The sequence below is a fragment of the Chrysemys picta genome, chromosome 4 (genome assembly GCF_011386835.1).
Source record: "Chrysemys picta bellii isolate R12L10 chromosome 4, ASM1138683v2, whole genome shotgun sequence".
In the NCBI taxonomy this organism is placed as follows: Eukaryota; Metazoa; Chordata; order Testudines; family Emydidae; genus Chrysemys; species Chrysemys picta.
The window spans coordinates 89,384,045-89,405,106 of record NC_088794.1 but is presented as its reverse complement, the minus strand read 5'-3'; the positions used below and the strand labels follow the sequence as shown (position 1 = coordinate 89,405,106).

At 43.9% G+C, this 21,062-nt stretch overlaps 1 protein-coding gene and 1 long non-coding RNA gene across 3 annotated transcripts in view; one reads left to right on the top strand and one right to left on the bottom strand.

Annotated features, from left to right (window-relative positions):
• The window catches only part of LOC135983124 (uncharacterized), a 33,454-nt gene extending 31,941 nt beyond the window's left edge, over window positions 1–1,513 (bottom strand). Inside the window, exon 1 of one of the 2 annotated variants that reach the window (XR_010600630.1) lies at window positions 1,071–1,513. This is a non-coding gene — a long non-coding RNA (uncharacterized LOC135983124). Of the gene's footprint in view, window positions 1–391; window positions 526–1,070 lie in introns of those variants that run through there. The other variant, XR_010600629.1, reaches the window with a different exon arrangement.
• The window catches only part of MAP3K9 (mitogen-activated protein kinase kinase kinase 9), a 76,455-nt gene continuing 56,568 nt past the window's right edge, over window positions 1,176–21,062 (top strand). The window contains exons 1-2 of the mRNA XM_008172558.4: window positions 1,176–1,524; window positions 8,512–8,925. Coding sequence (XP_008170780.2) covers window positions 1,176–1,524; window positions 8,512–8,925 — 763 coding nt within the window. The remainder of the gene's footprint in view (window positions 1,525–8,511; window positions 8,926–21,062) is intronic.

Below are 21,062 nucleotides of genomic sequence, written 5' to 3'. Positions count from 1 at the left end.
TTTAAAGTCTGGTAGGGGCCTGCACTCGCCGAGCAGAGGGACATGAGCTCTGTCCAGCTGCTGCTATGTGAAGTGCCAGCGGCTGTGACCCAGTGACTGCCGTGAAGCTCTAGATGGCTGTGGCTGGATGCCCTACAGCTGTAGAAACCCCAGGCCCCTACTCCTGCGAGGCTGCCGCCGCTGGGGCGGTGCAGGGCAGCTGGTCAGACAGCACAGCAGCAGCCCACGAGCCGTAGACCGTACTGCACCCCAGGGACGCTGCAGGGGCAGTGAGGGAGAAGGCCTGTGACCGCTCTGAGGAGACGCGGGCTCGCACCCCTGAGGCGTCCCATGGGTTCGCTAGTGACTCACACCACCCCCGAGAGCCGTGAGTAGGGGCAGTGCCACCCACCGGCTCAGCCTCGCGCTAAACCAGCCAGACGCCACTTGCCGCGGTTACTGCTGACTCTGCCGCTCCGACGCCGCAGCAGATGCACCCACAGACGTGACGTCGACTAAAGCTGCAGTTGGACGGCAACGTCTTACTGAACCCTCCTCCCAACCAATGGCAAACAAACAGACATTCTCCGCGGGGACAATTGCCCAATCCAAACGAGGCGTTTAATCTCATGGTACACGCCCACACTCTCCGAGCCAATGAAACGAGCAACACGGAGAATAGACTCCGCCGCCGCAAAGTAGCAGAAGGGGCGGTGCTCTGGCGGTTTAACTGACGTGGGCCGTCAGGCCAATGAAAAACCACCACTGATGGGGCGTAGGGCCAACTGGGAGAACGCCGGTGAGCTCGAGAAATCAGGAACGGGTGGGCGGGGATTTCCCTGGGAGGGGAGTGGCTGAGTATCTTCAATCAGGTAGGGGAGATGCTGATGGAAAACCTCATCAGCCAATAGAGATGAATATCTGGCAGAGGGGGCGGGGCCCGCGCTCCGAGCAGAAGCTGCAGGAGCGGAGAGTCAGGTGGCTGAGGATGCGCGGCAGCAGGAGGTGGGGGATGCGGCGGCTCAAGGGTGCCCGGCACTTGCCCGTGCCTAGACTGGGCTAAAGAAGTCCCCGCTGACCCCCGCCCGTACCTGCTGCGCTGCCTGGAGGCGCCCCTAGGTCCGGCTGTATGAGCAGTGGACGCGGCGGCGGCGCCCGGCTTCTGCGGGCGCCTCCCCCTATGGAGCAGCCGCTCCATGGAGCCCTTCACAGCGCGCAGCACCAGTCCGCAGCCGGAGGCAGGGGCCGACGGCGGCAGCAGCAGCAGCCCGGGAGAGGAGCCCCCTCCGGGCGGGCCGCTCTGGACCGCAGTGTTCGAGTACGAGGCGTGCGGCGACGACGAGTTGAACCTGCGGCCGGGGGACGTGGTGCAGGTGCTGTCGCGGGACTCGCTCGTGTCCGGGGACGAGGGCTGGTGGACGGGGCGGATCGACCAGCGCGTCGGCATCTTCCCCAGCAACTACGTGAGCAGCAGCGCGCACAGCCGCCGCCAGGGGGGCGCCCAGGAGCTGCGGCCCCACTACGCGCCGCCCCCGGCCATACACCGTAAGGGAGCAGCGGGCCATTGGCGAGGGGCGGGGTGGGGATTATTGAGGGGTGGGCCCGATCCTACTGGGGTGGAAAGGGGGGGGCGGCCTAGCCTGTCACTACTTCTTGTCTTTTAATTTTAGCCTGTAAGTGACAGCAGGGAGTTGCCTTCTCTGTGCTGAGGAGCCTGCGAGGGGGTGGGTTGGGAGGCAGCCCCTCAGCCCCGGTAGGGCTTCTTGGTCAGGCAGTGCCAGCCTCCTGCAGCTCAAGTGTATGATTTATATATAATGACCTTGTCCTTAAAGTGTCTACACTGACTCCTCATCCACCCCATGGATTTTGGCATTGGTGGTGGAATTATCTATGCCAAGTGGGGCACAGTGTCAATCTGGTACAGGGTTGGAGGTCACAGACACAGCTTTTTCGACCTATTTCGACCTTTTTCGACCTATCCTGTCACTCGCAGCAGGGAGCTTGCAAGCTAGAAGTTAAGGTTCTAGGATCCTTACTTAGCAATAACTTGTGAAAGGATGAGATGTGGACGAAGTACTGTATACAATCCATCATGTCCCATCTGAGATGTGCAGAGATCACTGTAAAAAAATTCAGTTTCTTTACTAGTACATTACATATCCTATTCCATCAACTGTCACTGTTCTCCTTATCCTAACACGTTTCTTCCTTTTCCACATCCCTCTCTAATTTCCAGAGAACTACACCGCCTATATTTTAGATGTAGGTCATCACATTGTTATTTCGTTAACCTTAATCTATCACCTTTTGCTAAACTAACCTGTTTTCAAGAGTTTGGTATGTTCATGCATGATGATAAAAATTTCAGGGTTAAAACTCCCAGGATTGTTTATGTAGTTTGGTGTTTCTCCCAATACACTTAGGGAAGGGTTGTTTGGAAAGAGACCAGTTAATTCTTAATTAGACATGTCTGTACTGCTGCTACATATTCCATATATTCCTTTGTTAAAACTGACTTTTTAAAAAAAGTGTACTTTCCTAACCTAAGATGTTATATGTTAAAAAGGCTGCTTTCCAGCCCTTTGTCCTCAAGATCAAACTCTGCCCTCAGATATGTGCACCAGTCTTATTGACATAAGATACTTAGGCCCAATCCTGTAATGATCTCTTATGTCTTACTGTGAGCTATAGTTGTGGAAAGCAAAACATTCTAGAATATCTGCATCTAGGACATGTTTCTGGCTTCTCTATTAATATCTTTTTCAATTAATGCTGGGAATTCAAAGCCAAAATTAAGATGTTCTTTTTCGAATAAGCTTATTTTGTTTAAAGCAGTGGTAGAGTATACAAAAATGCTCATATAGGACAGTAAACTCCTTCAAGGAAGATCTGTGAAATGTTAATGTTTTTCTATCTGGCTCCCTGTATGCTCAAAAGTATGTAACTAGGATTAAATAGTAAATCATGCTGCCCATGGGAGAATCCTGGTTTAGGAGTACCAAGAAACAGACACTGTTCTGATCATTAAAGCTGAGTGTTGGATCAACGATTCTGCCCTCCTCTGCTCAGCAGTTGTATGGTTCAATCTTTCCATGCAGGGAACAGCCCAAATATTACCAGTAAGTGGTATGCTAGATATCTCTGAGGGAGTGTGGAAAGGAATCCCTCCATCACAGAGCCATTTCTGCTTCCCTGAGTCTGCTCAAGATCCTGTGGCCCTAACTTTTTATTGGGAGTGCAGGGGAAATGTACATATCAATGGATTCTCCAACCCTGTTCCATTCCCTGTGCGTTGGTGCTCAGAGGGCTGCTGTAGAGTACACCCCTTCCAGCAGCCCCAAATCCCGCTGCTCCACTTGTACAGCAGAATTGCAGTGCCTCTGCTGTATTAGGGCCTCTTTGCACTTCCTGCTGATAGGATTGCCTCTGTGTGTTAGGGGTTTTGTGTGCCCTAGTGGCTTGTTATGAAGAAGTGATGGAATTTGATCAAGCTGTATACCCATCTGTTGTGTGTGTGGTTGCTGTTGAATTGGGTTTTTACCTTAATGCTTGTAAAAGGTGCTGGACTGAAAGTCCTGGCAACTTCGTTCATGCAGATAGCTGGAATAGCATGGACAATAGCAGGACATTCTCTTCCACCACTCGGCCAATGTGCCTCAGTCCTAATTTAGACAGATTACCTCAAGAGGTGAACGGATAGTTCAGGTTCCATGCTGTGTTAATCCACGGCCTCTTTGTTGAGGCTGCCAGCAGGGGTGCTGAAGGACTGTGCATGCCAATATGTATTGTGGACTCCTGTCCACTAGCAATTGAACTAACCATTGATGAAATGGTAATTATGCTCATGTTCAACTTAATTTGGGTGTGAATCAATGATCTACGGGCTCTGCAACCAGTCCTTTGATTGAGGAATCCGTATATCTTTCATCTACTTCAGTTTATTTGATTTCTCTGTTAATTCTTAGTAATGTTACTGTCTTGGGATTTAAGTATTGTTAAAATATAATCTTTCCCTTAATTTTTACAGTTCAGGAGAACACTACTTTTTACACATTACGTTTGAAATTAGAAAGTGGGTTAGTACTTCCAGCAAGGTGAAGAAAAATAAGGATTTGTAACACAAGTAGTTTTTTGTGCACTTCTACACCCTTGCACTACATTAGACCAACTCATACATCTCACCCAGTGGATTTTTGTAACTATATGAAGAATGAGAATCTAATCAGTCATAATACTTAGTCCTGCCTTGAGTGCAGGAGACTAGACTAAATGACCTGTAGAGGTCTCTTCCAGTTCTGATTCTTTATTTGTCTTAGATCTTGTTGATTTCTCCAAAGGTAAACTCCTAGTTATTCCCTTAGATTTTCTTGATTAGACTGTCCATGGGTGAAGGAAGACTGTGCGGTTGCTATCCCAGTTTACCTGAAAGCAACATACAAACTGCAAGTGAAACTGAAAACTAGCTAATTTCTAACTACAAATGAAGTTTTGCTATGAGATGCAAGCTTATTTGTGGAGGTACAAAACCTCAAATAATCACTGGGCATAAAATCACATTGTGTTTCCAGCATGAGAGTATAACTTGCAAACAGGGCTGGCACCAGCGCAGCAAGCAGGTGCTTGGGGCGGCATGTCTGGCTCTTCGGCGGCAATTCGGTGGCAGGCCCCTCAGTCCCTCTCGGAGGGAAGGACCGGGCATCGAATTGCCGCCGAAGAACAAAGCAGTGACAGTAGAGCTGCCGCCGAAGTGCTGCTGATCGCGGCTTTTTTTTTTTCTTTCCGCTACTCTGGGCAACAAAAACGCTGGAGCCAGCCCTGCTTGCAAATCAGGATTGAATTCCAAGATACAAACATGGCAGTTCTGTCTGTCCCCTTCCTTGTGGAGCATCTGTTATACTTTGGCTTTCTTTTTTAATAACCCCTTTCTTCTTTCCATCCCCAGCACTGCCTTCTACATTTTCTGTGTTTCTTTTGTATGTCAGTTACTAGAGTAAGCTTTTGTAATGGAGCAGAGCATCTGGAAGAATTTTATTACGACATCCAGAGCCATTCTATTCCTTCCCTAGCTTCCGAGCCATTAACTACAAGGTGCATTGCTAGCGGAACTGTCCATTCAGCACCCCTGGGGTCAGAATCATACCTTTTCACTGGAGTGTGTATGTTGATATCAGATTTGGATGTAAAGATTTTGCTATATGTCTCAAGGTTCTTTAACCAATTAACATCAGGCCAGCACTAATTCATCACTTTTCTGCACTCCTTTCCTCTATCTTTTTAGCTTATTCGCTAAAGTACTAATAGGAAAATCCTACGATCAACAGCCTCTCTAAAGCATTTTCAGAGGGTAGATTGTTGGGTCCGTTGTTTTATAGTTGTGTATCTGCACATAAAGTACATTTTAACTTCCCTTTCTCTCTCTAGAGGCAGGGTATAGGGAAATAGTGCAACAGCTGGAATTCAGTTGAAAGATTCAAAAAGTAGAAGAGAGGCACTGTTTCCTGTTTTGAATCTTCTAACAAGAGGTACCAGGGCTGGTACTTGCACTGGAGGGCCTCAACATAACTGTAATAATGCCTCTTGGATGCTTTCAGTGCCAAAATAATTGGCTCATGTCAGTTATTGCTCTTGTCTTAGAAAGGCTTGATTTAAAATATCACTAATATTTTTGGTCAGAAACTGGTACTGTGACTTCTGCAGTCATGTAGATGACCAATATTAGAATACCAAAGTGCCATTACTGTAGGAGTGACACTGTGTCCATGAGTAGGAGAAAGAGGCTGCTTTCCAGCTCTGTTCAACAGGGTGATTACATGAAGACAAAATAGATCTTAGACAAGTGTAACCTGGGCTCCCCTGTTTTAGGCGTAGTTTTTTGGTCTCTTGTATTGGAAGAGTCACGGGAGTCAAAGTATCGGGTGAAAACTCCTGGTACTGTAGAAAGGCAGTGTAACGCTAGATAAAATAGTTGAGGTGTTGAAGGTGAGGATTGTGTTGTGCTGGTACTATTGTGTGAGGAAGCTTTATAGCTAAGCTTGGCAGAATTTGATTTTTATTAACAATTTTAAAGCATATTGATGTTTTAAAGCATTTTTTTCAGTTTAAATTTTCAGTTGTGGGAAATTTGGGAGTGGGTCAGACAATTATTTAATGAAATGTTGAGATTCAAAAAGTTAAAGTTTTATGTTTGTTAAAACACAAATTATCAACAGCACATGAAAATATACAAAGCAAATACCCTTAGATCAGTCTCTAAATACTCAAACAGCATTTTTCTTACTTTGCCCATCTGTAAAGTTTGAGTATTTAGAGACTGATTTAAGGGTATTTGCTTTGTATATTTTGGAATTATTTTATTGTGGGTTTGTGGGTCTTTGGTGAAATTGATGTTTACTAACATGTGCTGATTAAAAATCTAATCCTTCCAAGCCTAATTATAGCATCTCTCTGTCTTGCTTGTGTCTAATCCATGTTTCCTTGATCTTGGTCAGAAACAAGTCAACCAAAATTACAAACAAACTTAATTTTGTGCAATCACCAATCTAAACCAGTATATACAATTTAAGGTTCAGTTGTGGGGGTGTGTGTGTGTTTAAATAAATCTTTAAAATGATGATCCTCTGGTTTTCCATATTAAATATTTCCGTATCAAAGTCACATTATGTGATGGTCCAAAGATGACTCTTCTTAGTATCAGTTCTGCAAACTCAGTGTGCAGTCTGAAAATCCCGCTGTGCTGTCTCTCAAATAATGTCAGTGACATCAGAACTCTGCTGATAATTCTGTTGACCTGTTGGTGAGAGAGCCCTGCAGCCTATACAGCCAAACGGGCGCAAACTAGATTTTAACAGGAGTGAAAACATGTTTGTAGCAGTTGAATGAACATAGACACAGAAGGAGCAAATGCAAAAAAATGCAATTTTTGTTTGCTTTTGACTAGGTCTATAGCAGTGGCTACTATGTGAATAGAGTGTAATCCTGACACATCATGTGATGGGGTCAGGAAATAAAAAAATAGTTTAAAAGCATTTATTTATGTCAAACTGTGGATGTTTTAATAAAGGTGTATCACAAACTAAACGCAGTGCCTGAAGATAAAGTTCAATGAACTCATGTGCAGATGGAGAACATTTTCTACTCCTGAGGGCATTCTGTGCCAAAAAAATAAAAATTCTGCACACAATGTCTTAAAATTCTGCAAAATTCTGTAATTTTTTTTTTGTCAAATAAATGTGGAGGCTCCAGCATGGCATTGGGGAGCACAGGCCACTGGCTGCACAGAGGTGGGAGACCACTCTGCAAATCCTGCCCCGGGATATGGACTCAGCGGTGAGGCTGCACCCAACCCTGACACAGCACAAGTACCGGATCTGCCCCAGAAACACCCCAGGGCCCTGCCCCTCCATGCCAGGTGCACCAGGTGTGGGCAGGCAGGATCCAAGCATGGAGGGGCTTAGTGTGTAGGGGATCCAGGTGTGGGTTGAGAGGGTTCTGTGTGGGGCAAGCTGGGTGTGTCTGGCTTAGTGGGGGATCCGGGTGCAGGGGGGATCTGGATGCACAGGGGCTTGTTGTGTGGGGTTCTGGGTGCAACAGTAATGGGACTCAGCGGGGGGGGGGTCCTGGGTGTGTGTGTGGGGGGGGGGATAGAGCTTGGCAGGGGGGTCTGGGTATGGAGGGGTCCAGATGCTTGGGGAGTGGGGCTTGGTGGGGATCTGGTTGTGGGTGGCTCGTTGGGCTGGTCCAGGTGCAAAGGGAGTGGGGTTCATTGGGGGTTGGGGTTCAGAGTGCAGGAGGGAGGGGTGAGGCTAGGAGGGAGGGTCTGGGTGCACGGGGGTTGGACGGATGGGGGAGCAGCTCCCCATACAATGATCCTTCCCCCCTGCAGCTGAGGAAGTGATGGGTGCAGTTTGCAGAGCTTCCTGCAGCCTGGCGAGAAATTTGGGTGTGGGTCTGACCCAGACCAAATGCTGTGCAGGAGAAGAGGAAGTCCTGTCTTCTCCAGCCCAGCCGGGACTAGCAGCTGAGCCTGGCACAGGGTAGGAGCCACCACTTGGGTCTTCCCCAGTCCTGCCCCCTTTCCTACAGTGATTTATCTCTCTGCTGGCTGCCCTGGCACCCAAAACATACTGCTGGGGAGGGTCGCATGACTGCTCTTGTGGCTTCCCTTTGCTTTCCCATCAGAAAGTCATTTTTTTGCGGGGAAGTAAAGAAGTCTGCAGGGGGATATAAATTCTGTGTATGCACAGTAGCGCCGAATTCCCCCAGGAGTAATTTTCATGATGGTGTTTTACAAAGTATTTATAAAAATTTGCCAACCCCCAGAAGATCCCTCAGATCACAGTAGGGAGGCACAGAGTTATCTTTTTCATTCCTACTGTTTAAGGGTGAGTCTAGTAAGTAGTTCACTTATGGCTTCTATTAGAGGTTGACTTATTTTGTAAGGATGGCATTGGGCATCGCAGACTTTTCCATGTATGAACTAGTGGTTGGATAATTCTTAAGAACAGTTTAACATTTATTTTTCTCTCTCCCTAGTACTGGAGATTGACTTCTCAGAGCTGGCTCTGGAGGAAATCATTGGCATAGGAGGCTTTGGAAAAGTCTATCGAGCTGTTTGGGAAGGAGACGAGGTTGCTGTCAAGGCAGCTCGTTATGACCCAGATGAGGACATCAGCCAGACCATTGAGAATGTCCGCCAAGAGGCCAAGCTCTTTGCTATGTTGAAGCATCCCAACATCATTGCCCTTAGAGGAGTGTGTCTGAAGGAACCTACCCTCTGCCTGATCATGGAGTTTGCCCGTGGTGGGTCGCTAAATAGGGTGCTGTCAGGTAAAAGGATCCCCCCAGACATACTAGTGAACTGGGCAGTCCAGATTGCCAGGGGAATGAATTACCTGCATGACGAAGCGATTGTTCCTATTATCCACCGTGACCTCAAGTCCAGCAACAGTAAGTACTATGCCTTGTGTAGCCAGGGTTGGGATTGGGTTTTGAAAGGAAGTGGTAAGGAAGGAGGAATATTGCTAATTTACATCCTGTGTTGTGAACCACTGTATCTTCTAGTGCAATCCGTTGGGGATAAGAAAACTGAGTCTTGCAAGGAAGCTAAGTTCTCAGCAACATGGTGGTAAGCATCTTATAAACAAAGACTTAGAGCAAGTGTTAATTTCACAGTGTCAGTTGTGTGTACTTTGCAGAGGTAACCAAGTTGGTTGCATGCAGTAAAGGACAATATTTCCCCAACAGGAAACATATTTGTACAGTGAGCTAATATACGTACTTGAAAAAAGAGCAGGAGTACTTGTGGCACCTTAGAGACTAACAAATTTATTAGAGCATAAGCTTTCGTGGGCTACAGCCCACTTCTTCGGATGCATATAGAGTGGAACATATATTGAGCACACACACACACACCATGAACAGGTGGGAGTTCAACTTAGTATTAGTACAACTAATACTCCTGAGATCTCAAAAGAAGTTGAATTGAGTCACTTCAGCATATATCAGTATGTAGGAAAGTACCACTGAACTTAAAATGCAAATTTGCATTATCCTTCAGTAGAATAATGAGACTAGGTAAACCTGAGGTAAATGTAAGTAATACTTAATATTAGGAATGTAAGAATTGCCCTACTGGATCAGATCAGTGGTCCAGATGTGGTTGAGTATGCTGTTTCTAACAGTGGCCAGCACCAGATGCTGAAGACGGAAAAAAATACAAGAAACCTCACATTTGGCAGATGTGGAATGATCTACTCTCATTCTAATCCCTTATAATTAGAGATTTAGATTAAGATCTGAAGCATAATGTTGCTTTCAAATTTGTTAGCATTAACTGTTAACTTTAGATAGCCTCATCCCTGTAAATGTCCAATCCCTTTTTGAGTCTTAAGTTTTTAGCTTCAGGGAAATTCTGTGGCTGCGAGTTTTGTAGTTGAATTATGAGTTGTATGGAAAAAGTGTTTAGTCTTTGTTACATTTTTAATAAATTGAATGTCCTTCTGGTCTTGTGTTTCAAGACAAGGAGCACAGAAGCTCTGAACCAACTTTCTCTGTAACATTAATTCTTACATACTGCTGTCATTGTTCCTTTTATTCATCTCTTTTCTAAAGTAAATAATCCCAATTTTTAAATTTTTCCCAGAATCCTAAAAATTTTCATTTCCCTTCTGTGTTGTGGATGTGTTAAAGGCATGTTAGTAAATGCTTTGAAGTGAAGAGTTGACCAGAGTAGGTCCTAGCTCTGATGCTGACCTATTCTTGAATTTTTGTGCCTATTTTCTCCATCTGTAAGAAAACACTTATTTGCCTATTTCATAAGGAGGCAGTGAGACTTCATTCGTTAACACTTACAGAACATTTTGAATTATTCAGTGAAAGGTACCGTAAAGCATAAAACTCATTTTTAAAACTCCTTTTGTCTGCATACACCTCTACCTCGATATAACGCTGTCCTCGGGAGCCAAAAAATCTTACCGCGTTATATTGAACTTGCTTTGATCCACCGGAGTGCACAGCGTTATATCCGAATTCATGTTATATCGGGTCGTGTTATATCGAGGTAGCGGTGTATTTCATTTTGAATTTGTTGAGTCTAAAAATTTAGAGTATTGCAAGCTGCATGATAAGTTAAGTTCCTTAGCCAAGCACAGAGTTCTGGTTGGGATAGAGAAGCAAAATGTTATAGCTTATCTGTACCATCCGTGCTGTGAAGAGCAACAGTAAATGTTGGCAGAGTAAATTAGTGGCGCTTGCTCCACTGCAGATGAAGTCAGACTGAGACACTAGATAACTTTTCAAAAATCCCACCCAACCCGATCTGGGAGGAAACAATACATTAAGTATTAGGGGAAGGGGGGGAAATGAGTGAGTGCCTGGATGAGATTAAGGCAAAGTGAATATGAAAATTCTTTTTCAAGTCCAGAGGCCTCTCTTGTTGAGAGGGGAAAGGCTGAGAATTTATTGCACCATATGCTGTGCCACTTAAGCCTGCCCAGCAGCACTCCATCAAGGACTGTGAGTTAAAGATGCTATCAGAAAAAAAAAAAAACAGGAACATTGGAAGGGGGGAAGTTTCTGCTCTAGCCCAGCAAGATCTGCAGAAAGCAGCAGTATAGTAAACAAACTAAGTGCCAAGGTTGGTAGCTGAGGAAGGGGTGTTAGATTATCTATAATAAGATTCCATTATTTTATCTCCCACATTTTGCAAATATGGAAACAATCTAATTGGTACTACAACTATGGACTCCGCATAGTACAGATGCTGTTCATAAGTGCTTGATTGTTTAGTTTTTTAAAGTTTATCTATCAAACTATATAACTGCAATGAGTGACCTTGTTTTTATTGTCTTATGTACACTCTCTTCTGGCTGTATCTATGAAATACTTAAATTCCCAGATTATTTTGGCATTGAGGACACAAATCAAGTTGGAAACTTTTTATTTTCCTGTGATGCATGGTGTATGACCTTCGGAGCCTCAGAGCTTACTAAGAGTTCGTGTTTGAATGTATACTCTGTAGATATTAACAAACAAGAGTTTGAAAAAAAAAAAATTTGGAATATTTTTGAGGGACTGAATGGTTTAATTGGCAGGCACTGGAGAAGCTGTGTTTTTTAGAGTAGAATCCTATTTCTATACCTTCCAAAGGTTTTGAAAATAATGGGCTTGGACTTCTTCTTTGGGAAGATGTCACAGGTTGGTTGACCCTCTAAGGGATATTGGGCCCACCCTTGCCTGTGACAGATCAGCTACCCTCCCAGCTGATTCTGATAGGGCCATCTGATAATTAGCCTAACTAAGAAGGGGCTGCCTACAAAAGAGCTGTGAGAGCTCAGTTGGGAAAGGAAACTGCAGAAGGGCAGTTGGCTCCTATGGTAGCACCTGTAGAAGGGTAACTCCCAGATAGATGGTCTGGAGGAGAATTGAGCAGGGTTGCAGGAGGGAGGCTGGCTCCTGTGATTGGTCCTGGAAGAAGGGAAACTGCTAGAGGGGGAAAGCCTTGAGTCAGCACTCTGTAAGAGAGGAGGAAAGAGTTGAGAGCTCAGGAGGGATAGAAAATGCTTTTGTTTATGTTGTATTTGGACTGTTGTCAAATTTGTTTCTGGTACCTTGCTGGATGATACTGAGAGACACTTCTACCTGGGAGAGTTTCCTGCGGGGGAGACTGAGGCAGAGTGAATAGTGCCACAGTGGGTCACAAGGAGTAACTGTAGAGGGGAAATCCTGCCACAGTTTGGTGGAAACTGGGCAGTGATCTAGCCCCTGTGGAAGGGAGAAAAGTAGGACAGCAACACTGTCACAGGAGATCATTCCATCTTGTAGGGGGTAACACAGCTGAATTGTCCCTTTTAAAGGTTCCATGATTTCTGTTCTTGAAGATATTGGTAGTTGAGATGCAGCCTACAAAATAGATTCTATGCTTTCTTTCCTTAAATGAAAAGGGAAGCAAGTAAGGGTGCCTGTAGCTCCTTGTACAGCTTAGCTCAGGCATCTCTCCTGTTTTTTTTTTCCTCTTTCCATCCTCTTATCACTTCCTGAAACGTGATGCCCATGGAGATGCATGTGGTGAAGAATAAGAAGAACAGTCTTAAAGCTTGTAGGTTTGGGGGTAATTATCTAAACCCGGAGCAAAAAATCCCCATCCTTGGGAGCTCTGAGGATCTGAGATGAGTGGTTTGGTTGCTTTGCGGAGAGTGTCAGAAAACAAATGTAATCCTTAAAGATAGCTGACCCTGCACCCATGACTTTTGAGAGGTCTGTGCTGTACTTTATGGTGTATGTGACGGGTTGGATCACAGAAACCCCCTTGGGAGCTGCCACCCGATGTGCCAAGACTACCCCTGCTTCTGTTTTCCCTGCCAGCTCAGGACTCCAGCACCCTGTCTTGCTGAGCCAGACACTCCTGTTTGGCTCCAGACACAGATCCAGGGTCTGAATCACTTGTCCCAAAGCTGCAAGTTTACCTGAAAACAGCTCACAGTAGAGTGCTTGTCTTTAGCACTCAGATGCCCAACTCCCAATGGGGTCTAAACCCAGATAAATCCGTTATGCAGGGCAAACTCATAAATTGTTCGCCCTCTATAACACTGATAGAGAGATATGCACAGCTGTTTGCTCCCCCAGGTATTAATACATACTCTGAGTGAATTACTAAATAAAAAGTGATTTTATTAAATACAGACAGTAGGATTTAAGTGGTTCAAAGTAGTAACAGACAGAACAAAGTAAGTCACCAAGCAAAATAAAATAAAATGCGCGAATCTATGCCTAATCAAACTGAATACAGATAATTTCCTCACCAGTTCCAGAGTGCTCCCTTTTACAGGCTGATCTCCTTTTAGCCTGGGTCCAGCAATCACTCACACCCCCTGCAGTTACTGTCCTTTGTTTCAGTCTCCTTCAAGTATCCTGGGGGGGGTGGAGAGGCTCCTTCTTTAGCCAGCTGAAGACAAAATGGAGGGGTCTCCCACAGGTTTAAATAGACTCTCTCTTGTGGGTGGAGACCCCCCTCCTCCCTCCTATGCAAAGTCCAGCTCCAGGATGGAGTTTTGGAGTCACCTGGGCAAGTCACATGCCCCTGCATGACTCAGTCTTTGCAGGCCGATGCCATTGTCCACATGGCATCTTGCATGTCTCCAGGAAGACTTCTCATGTGGATTGGAGCATTCCAAGATGCATTGTTCCCTAAGTGTCTCCTGATCAGGTACTTAACCTGGCGAATTCCTTCCTAAAGAAGCTGACCAAATGCCTCACAAAGCTTACTTAGAAATCAAGCAAGCATACAGCCCATATTCTTAACCTCGAGTAGAAAATGATATATATGTACAAATAGGATGAATAGATATAGTAGACCAGAACCTTTACGGAGATATGTTACATGGCACAGGCAGCACAAAACATATCCAGCTATGTCATCCATACATTTATAAGCACCCCCTCCCCATAAAGCCTTATAGGGTACACTGTCACAGTGTATAATGATATTTTGCTGCCAAGTGACTTCCAATTGTACTGCAATGGACAGACTTGGAATCTGTTAGGCAAGCTTTCTAATGGTTCCTTCAATGGGATGTATAATCCCAGTTATGTGACTGGGTAAGTACAGCAGCTGTTTTGGGATTTATCCCCCGCACAATGCCTTCCTTTATTTATTTTTAAAGGAGAAAAGTGGAGAAAGGTAGGTGTGTGTGTGTGTGTGTTTCCCCCACTTCCCCCCGTATGTGATTAATATGGTTTCCCTTTGTATTGCATAGTGTTTGAGAGGCTCAGAATTTATCCAGCCTAAGGAATTAAACAAATTGGCCAAGACTTTCGGATACTGAGCAGTCACCATCTCTTATTTCTACCCCTTTTGTGTTTCTAGTGGAATAAAGAAATTAACATAGCTGCTCTTGTTTACTTCTCTACTTGTGCATCAGCCTTAGAGATGGCAGCACAGGAATAATGCCAGTTAACTGATGCTGCAGGGAGCCAGCCAGCAAGCGATACTTGCACTCTCTTGGTTGGTTCAGTAAAACATGATTATTTTTGGCAATATATTGTGGGATTACTTTTCAGATATTACTAATCCAAGATCTTAAAAGCACTTTACAAAAGTCAGTCTCTATTTTACAAAAAGTGAAACTGAAGTGCAGGGTGATTAAGTGACATGATCAAGATGATGTGTGGTAAGGGCAGAGCTGAGAATAACACCCAGGAGTTCTGACTCCAATCTTGTGTCTTTCTAACACATTGAATCTAAAAGATACTGCTCTCTAAGTGAGCAATTTTTTGGTGTATTGTGTAGAGTCTGAAATATCCATATTGATACTGCAAAGCTGCCGCTTTCTAATGACTTCCCATCACTGCCATGCTTTTGGCTCCCCATTCTATAAAACTGTGAAACACCGCTCCTTTCCAAAACCTCCCAAATACAGCTAACTTCAGCATGAATCTGAACAGCTGACCCAGCAATTCATAATATTAATTTATTTAAAAAAAATAGGTGCAGAGCATTTAACCTTTACTTCCAGGTAAGTATCTTAAATCCAGCTCAAGGGTAATAGTGACTGAAAATTGTTACTGTTTCATAGTTCTGTATGAAATGGTGGCCTCAATTAATTTTCTAGGTATAACATAGCCCAGTTACAACAGGCCCTCTTCCTGACAGTCTCATCAGAGGGAAAAACTGAACGGACATCAAACCACTGCCTTTCTCTCCCCTCTTCCCGCCCCCAACCGCCACAATCCCAGAGTTGGATCCATTCAGGGCAAGATTAAGGTGCACTGGCCGGGTGTGTGCGTGTGTGTGTGTACCGCTGACTAAACTCTCCCGGGCTTTCAATCTGGCATCTTCCATCAGAATTGAACTGGGTCACCAACACTACTTTCTTTAAAAAGGTAATATTTCTATATAAGGAGAGGGAGGCTGTTTTATGAGCTAATCGGAGTTATTTGCTCTTGGGCATAGAGATTGGTGCCCCCCACCAACAGGAAGGTGAGAGATGGGAGCATTGTCACTTTCTAGCCAACAAATTGGCATGATAATTTTACACACATATGTGCAGGTTCAGCGGGGAATGCAGGGAGCACTAATTAGTCCTGTATTTTTTAAGATCATAAAGATGAGTAAGAATATATACTTCTGGAGAGCTGTGACCAACTTGGGGAATATTGTAGACTCACCTTTCGAGGTTCTGTCCTTTGTCAGTTTGCCAGGCTTTGTGGATACATTGTACAATGCTGCTAGAATATACAGGATGTGGTGGGCTCTCTACTCCTGCATTATTTTCTGCCAAAAAGAAGTCTTTCACTTACTGCCCATTCATCAGTCACAACATGGGTTATTGGTCCTGAGGAGTTATTTCCCTGTCTGCATGCAATGATATGCTGGTGCTAACTTTTTATTTTTGCTACTGATGTATTGGAAAATCCATTCATTAAGACATTCAAGAGAGTGGGAAAGTTTTCAGTTCAGGCCTTTTCCTTGGTTCTTTGTTTTTCTTAACTTGTCTAAATTAGTGGCACTTTTTTTTTCTTAATGAGATTATACAGATACTTTGTTTTCAATTATACAACTTTGAAGGCAGTTGTTACTCTAATTCTGTGATCTAAGGTGGGGGCTGTTACTTTCCTTTTGAAAAGTTTTTTTGGTTCAATATTTTAATATATTATCTTATACAAACTCTAAGTCACATGCTCAAAATGCAGAGACCAAAAGGGGTATTTGATACCCATGAGAACAGTCTGAGTAAAACTACCAAATATTAATAAGACAATACTGAGCAAACAGAAGTTCTTATTTCTTTGGGAAGAAATAGAATTACCTACTGGAAGAGTCAAAATTCCGTTCATATTTAAACAAGGTTGTATTTTTAAGCCTAGTTAATAACTGATTGCTGCAGGGTCTGAGATTCTGCTGTATAATAACTGTTGATAGATTGTATCAGAGGGGTAGCCGTGTTAGTCTGAATCTGTGAAAAGCAACAGAGGGTCCTGTGGCACCTTTAAGACTAACAGTTAGTCTTAAAGGTGCCACAGGACCCTCTGTTTGTTGATAGATTATGACTTAATGATAACTGGTGTGTAGCGAGACCAGGTGAGATATAGATATAATATTGATTGGGGTGGTGGATCTAGGTGATTCACTCTACCACCTCTCCTGTATTACAGGGCTTCCTATTGGTTCTCTTTATTGGGTGTGCTTGTGGTATGAAAGGGAGGAGACAGAGTAACCTTTAAGGGGGGAACTGACTGTGCATTGTGGCAGGAAGCATTTTACCTTCTAGAACCCCTCATTTGTTTCCTGGTAATAGGTAGGATCAACTCTGTGCACTCCCATCAGGTTGCGGCCTCTCCTGCCTTGGGATTTGAGGGTGTGGTGTGTGTTTTTTGTGTGTGTGTGTAATAGTAGCACATAGTCAGGTGGTGGTGCTAATAGTACTGTCAACTGTAGTTTGGGGTCCATCATGGATCTGTGAGCCTCTCTGTAGCGACTGTTTAGAAGCATGGAGTTAGTTCCATTTTCTGTTTAATATCTAAATCTAACTTTGACTTGAACATTAACTTCTGGGATAGTGCACTTATATTCATAGCTAGGGCCCTATGAAATTCATGGTCCATTTTGGTCAATTTCATGGTCATGGGATTTTAAAAATCATAAATTTCATGATTTCAGCTATTTAAATCTGAAATTTCATGGTGGTGTAACTGTAGGGGTCAGGACTCAAAAGGAGTTGTGGGGAGGTTGCAAGGTTATTGTAGGGGGAGTTGTGGTATTACTACCCATACTTCTGCGCCGCTGCTGGTGACGGCTCTGCTTTCTGTGCTGCTCACTGCAGAACTGGGTCCTCAGTCAGCAGCCGCCACTTTCAGCAGCACAGAAGTAAAAGGCAGCAGCAGAGAAGTAAAAGTGGCATTGTATTCTATTGCCACCCTTAATTCTGCACTGCTGCTGGCGGGGTGCTGGCTTCAGAGCTGGGCGCCCAACCAACAGCCACCGCTCTCCGGCCACACAGCTCTGAAGGCAGCACAGAAGTAAGGGCGGCAATACCACGACCCTCCTAAAATAATGTTGTGACGCCCCCCCCCCCCCCCCCCGCAACTCCCTTTTGGGTCTGGATCCCCAATTTGAGAAACGCTGGTCTCCCCCGGTGAAATCTCTATAGTATAGAGTAAAAACACACAAAAGACCAGATTTCACGGTCCATGATGTGTTTTTCATGGCCGTGTATTTGGAAGGGCCCTACTCATAGCTCTGGGGATATACTGCCACCCACTTGCTGTGGTGAGGGAAGGGGGATGAGGAGAGAGATCTCATGCTGCATATAACTAAAAGAAAACTGCACAAAGTGGAAACGTGATTGCAAATGTAGCATCAAAATTATTCCATTTTACCGTTCTATTCCCAGCTGGAGGTGGCTCCTGCTGAAGCTTTGTCATAATATTATAAATATATATACACACTATTATAATAGGCCTAAACTTTCAAAAAGTCTTAGTGGACCTAATTAACAAAATGCCATTCATGTGATTCCTACCTGATACAGTTTTTTGCTCCCATGACGTTGCTGATGTTTCTTGGTTTTGCTATCTTGATTCCAGGAAGTCCCTTTATCCCCAAACTTCCAAGTTGATGTGATTTGAGGAAGAATTGAGCTGGCTTCTAGACTTAATTATTTCCCATGGAGCACTTAAATGATTATAAAGTGCAGGCTAATTCAAGCCTAAAAAAGAAAGGTGCTTTAAACCAAGCAATTGGCAGGAATTTAATCTCAATCCACAAAGGAGAAACTCCACTTTTTTTCCAGGGTTCTCTTTTTCACAAACATTCAAGATGTTTTTCCACTAAAACAAAGACTTACTTCACCCTAGCTGAGTGAAATGTATCAATTCTAAATATATCATGGCTCTGGAGGCTTAAACGTCCCCTTCCCCCATTAAGTATTAGCTCTTTAGTGTTACCGTACAGTTCAGCTTAAACTCCAGGAAGCTGTGCTGTCACATCCATCACATGCTCCAGATTGATAGAATGGGACAGCTGGTGAGCTTTGCTGGACGCTCACACGTCTGATAATTAAAATGCTTTTGCTTCCACGATCTAGGCAGATATGTTCCCCCTTTTAATATAGCTGATGTTGGATAGGGTTGGGTGGGAGAATATCTGCTTGTTAGCAGTATCAGAATTCACATTGTGGTTTTTCTTTCCAAATTGTGGAATTTCAAGGGTGGCCAGTGAAGTCCTTGCTACAGAATCTTTTAAAGTGCTTAACTTGTGGGGCTAAATTCACACCTGGTGTAAGAAGACACAGTCCCACTGAAACTAGTGGCAAAGTATCCAGCACAGCAGGTGGTGACAGGGCCTATAATGATGTAATGAGGGGGAGTATGCATATAGTATGTAGGGAAACCCAAACCTAATCTATATGCAAGTCTGTTACTCACTTCATGTACAGTAGTTGGAAGAATTTCTTTCCTAAATGCAGGGTCACCAAGAACAAATTGCTCAAGGAAGTGATTCAGTCATTCATGAAGCAGAATTATGTAGGCTGAGTACTTGAAAATTGGAGAAGGGATGAAGTTTATTTCAGTAAACCAGTGCAATGCAATAAAAACTTATTTTGGATGCAATCTTTCAAACTATTATCTCTCAAAACTGAGTTTCATACTCAAGACATTATGCTACATGAAACTTAGAAAACACTGATATAAACAGCTGGCAAGTTCATCCCCCACCACCTCCATTAAATACGTACTGCTTTTTGTCTCTTTAGCAATGTTGTAGACTTCTTACTTAGCTTTCAGGATCTGTATATTTCAGACAGTGTAGCATGGAGAGAGATTAATTCTCGGCATTCATCATGAATGTCTGGGATGACTTCTGCACCCCCCCCATCTGAGCTGCAATATGCTTTTATAGAATTGTTTTTGTTTGGATGGGGGATTATGGGAGAATTGCAGTAGATTTTAGCAAGATTCTTCCTCTCCCCTGCAAATTGTTTTTTCACTTGACCTGGCAGCTCTTTCCCCATCAGTGAAAACCCTTATACCATTTTCTATGGCCCACAAGTATGGTGCTATGGTTAATACTTGTAGTTTCCATACCACCTATCTAAGTACCTTAAAAACACTTTACAAACATTGAATTATACTTAACAATAAGTGGTGAGGAAAGATATTTTTGTTGGGGAAATAAGAATAGAGCGTTCTAATAGGTTGCCCAGGATTGCCCCGAGCTTGCTGGAGAGCTGCAAAGACAGCTAAGTCTTCTGACTCCCAGTGCCATGTTTTAACCTCAGGATTATTCTTATTTCCTCTAAATCAGGGGTCTCAAAGTCCCGGCCTGCTGGCCATCTGTGGCCCGTGGAGGAGAGATGCATGCAGCCATGCTGCCAGCAATGGCTGGGGGAGAGGGACAGAGATACCATCATTAGTCGCCGGGCAGAGTCAGCCATGGAGGCAGTGTCACTTTTTTCCACAATAAATATAAACAAGTCAAAATACTGAACACAACTATCTGATGTACACCTTGCTGCAATCCTGAAGGTTTCAGCTGCTCAGTCACTGAGGCAAAACATCAACAAACTGACAGAACTGAAGTGTTGCCAGGTTTCTGGCAAACACTAAAAACTCTCTGGCAGGTGAAGAATTGTATAAAGTTGTATGAGAGTTTTACTATTTCTAAGAAATTCGAAATAAAAAATACAATATAAATGTTTTCTTTTCTGAACACCATCTTCAGTGACATTGGCCCATTGGGAGGATTTGAGATCTGGCACTGGCCCTTAGGTAAATTGAGTTTGAGACCCCTGCTCTAAATGGTCACTGATCAAATGCGATGAACTAAGCTTGTACTAGCCTATAAGTGTCTCAGTACTTGAAAAGCTGGCTAGAATAACTAAGCCAAGTTTTTCAATGGAAACGAAAGCCTTGTCCACATAGCTTTGTCACAAATGTAGAAAAGATGAGAAGAAATCTAGAATATAATGAAGGGAACCTGAAACTTACAACATATGAGTGCAGTGCTCATTTAATGCATCTTTTAGCCAAAGACTAAAGTACAACTCCACAAATACAGGAAAATGTTGAAATCGCAAAAATTCTTCTGTAACAATCACTTTGCTTCAGCTTCACTGAAGAGGGGAGAAGGATCCAAACTAATTTTTCCAAGATGTATATGGAATTCAAGGGTTGACTATTTTGAGCTATTCATTAAGAACTGGCATATTCTGATGACAATTGGTGCAGAAGATCGTGACAGAATAGAAGAAACTATCACAGCCAAAGTAGTCAACATTGGACTAAAGAGAAATGTAGAAGATAAGTTTCAGTATACAGCATATTTTCATAGCCTTGGATGAACTGCAGAAAGATTGCTGCTGTATTGCTGATGCTACTGAATTTGGAGAGAACTTCAAGAGTCATTGAAGAAATACGCAACAAAGTTAAATTGCAGTCACTGAGGACACGGATGGATCAAGCACTTACTCCACCTAATTCTCTTGCCAGTATTCTCAACCCCAAGTTCCAGGGTAGATGTCTATCTGCCAAAGAAGATGCTGCTGCGAGGACATAGGCATCTAATAATCCCCCATCAGTCTTGTCAA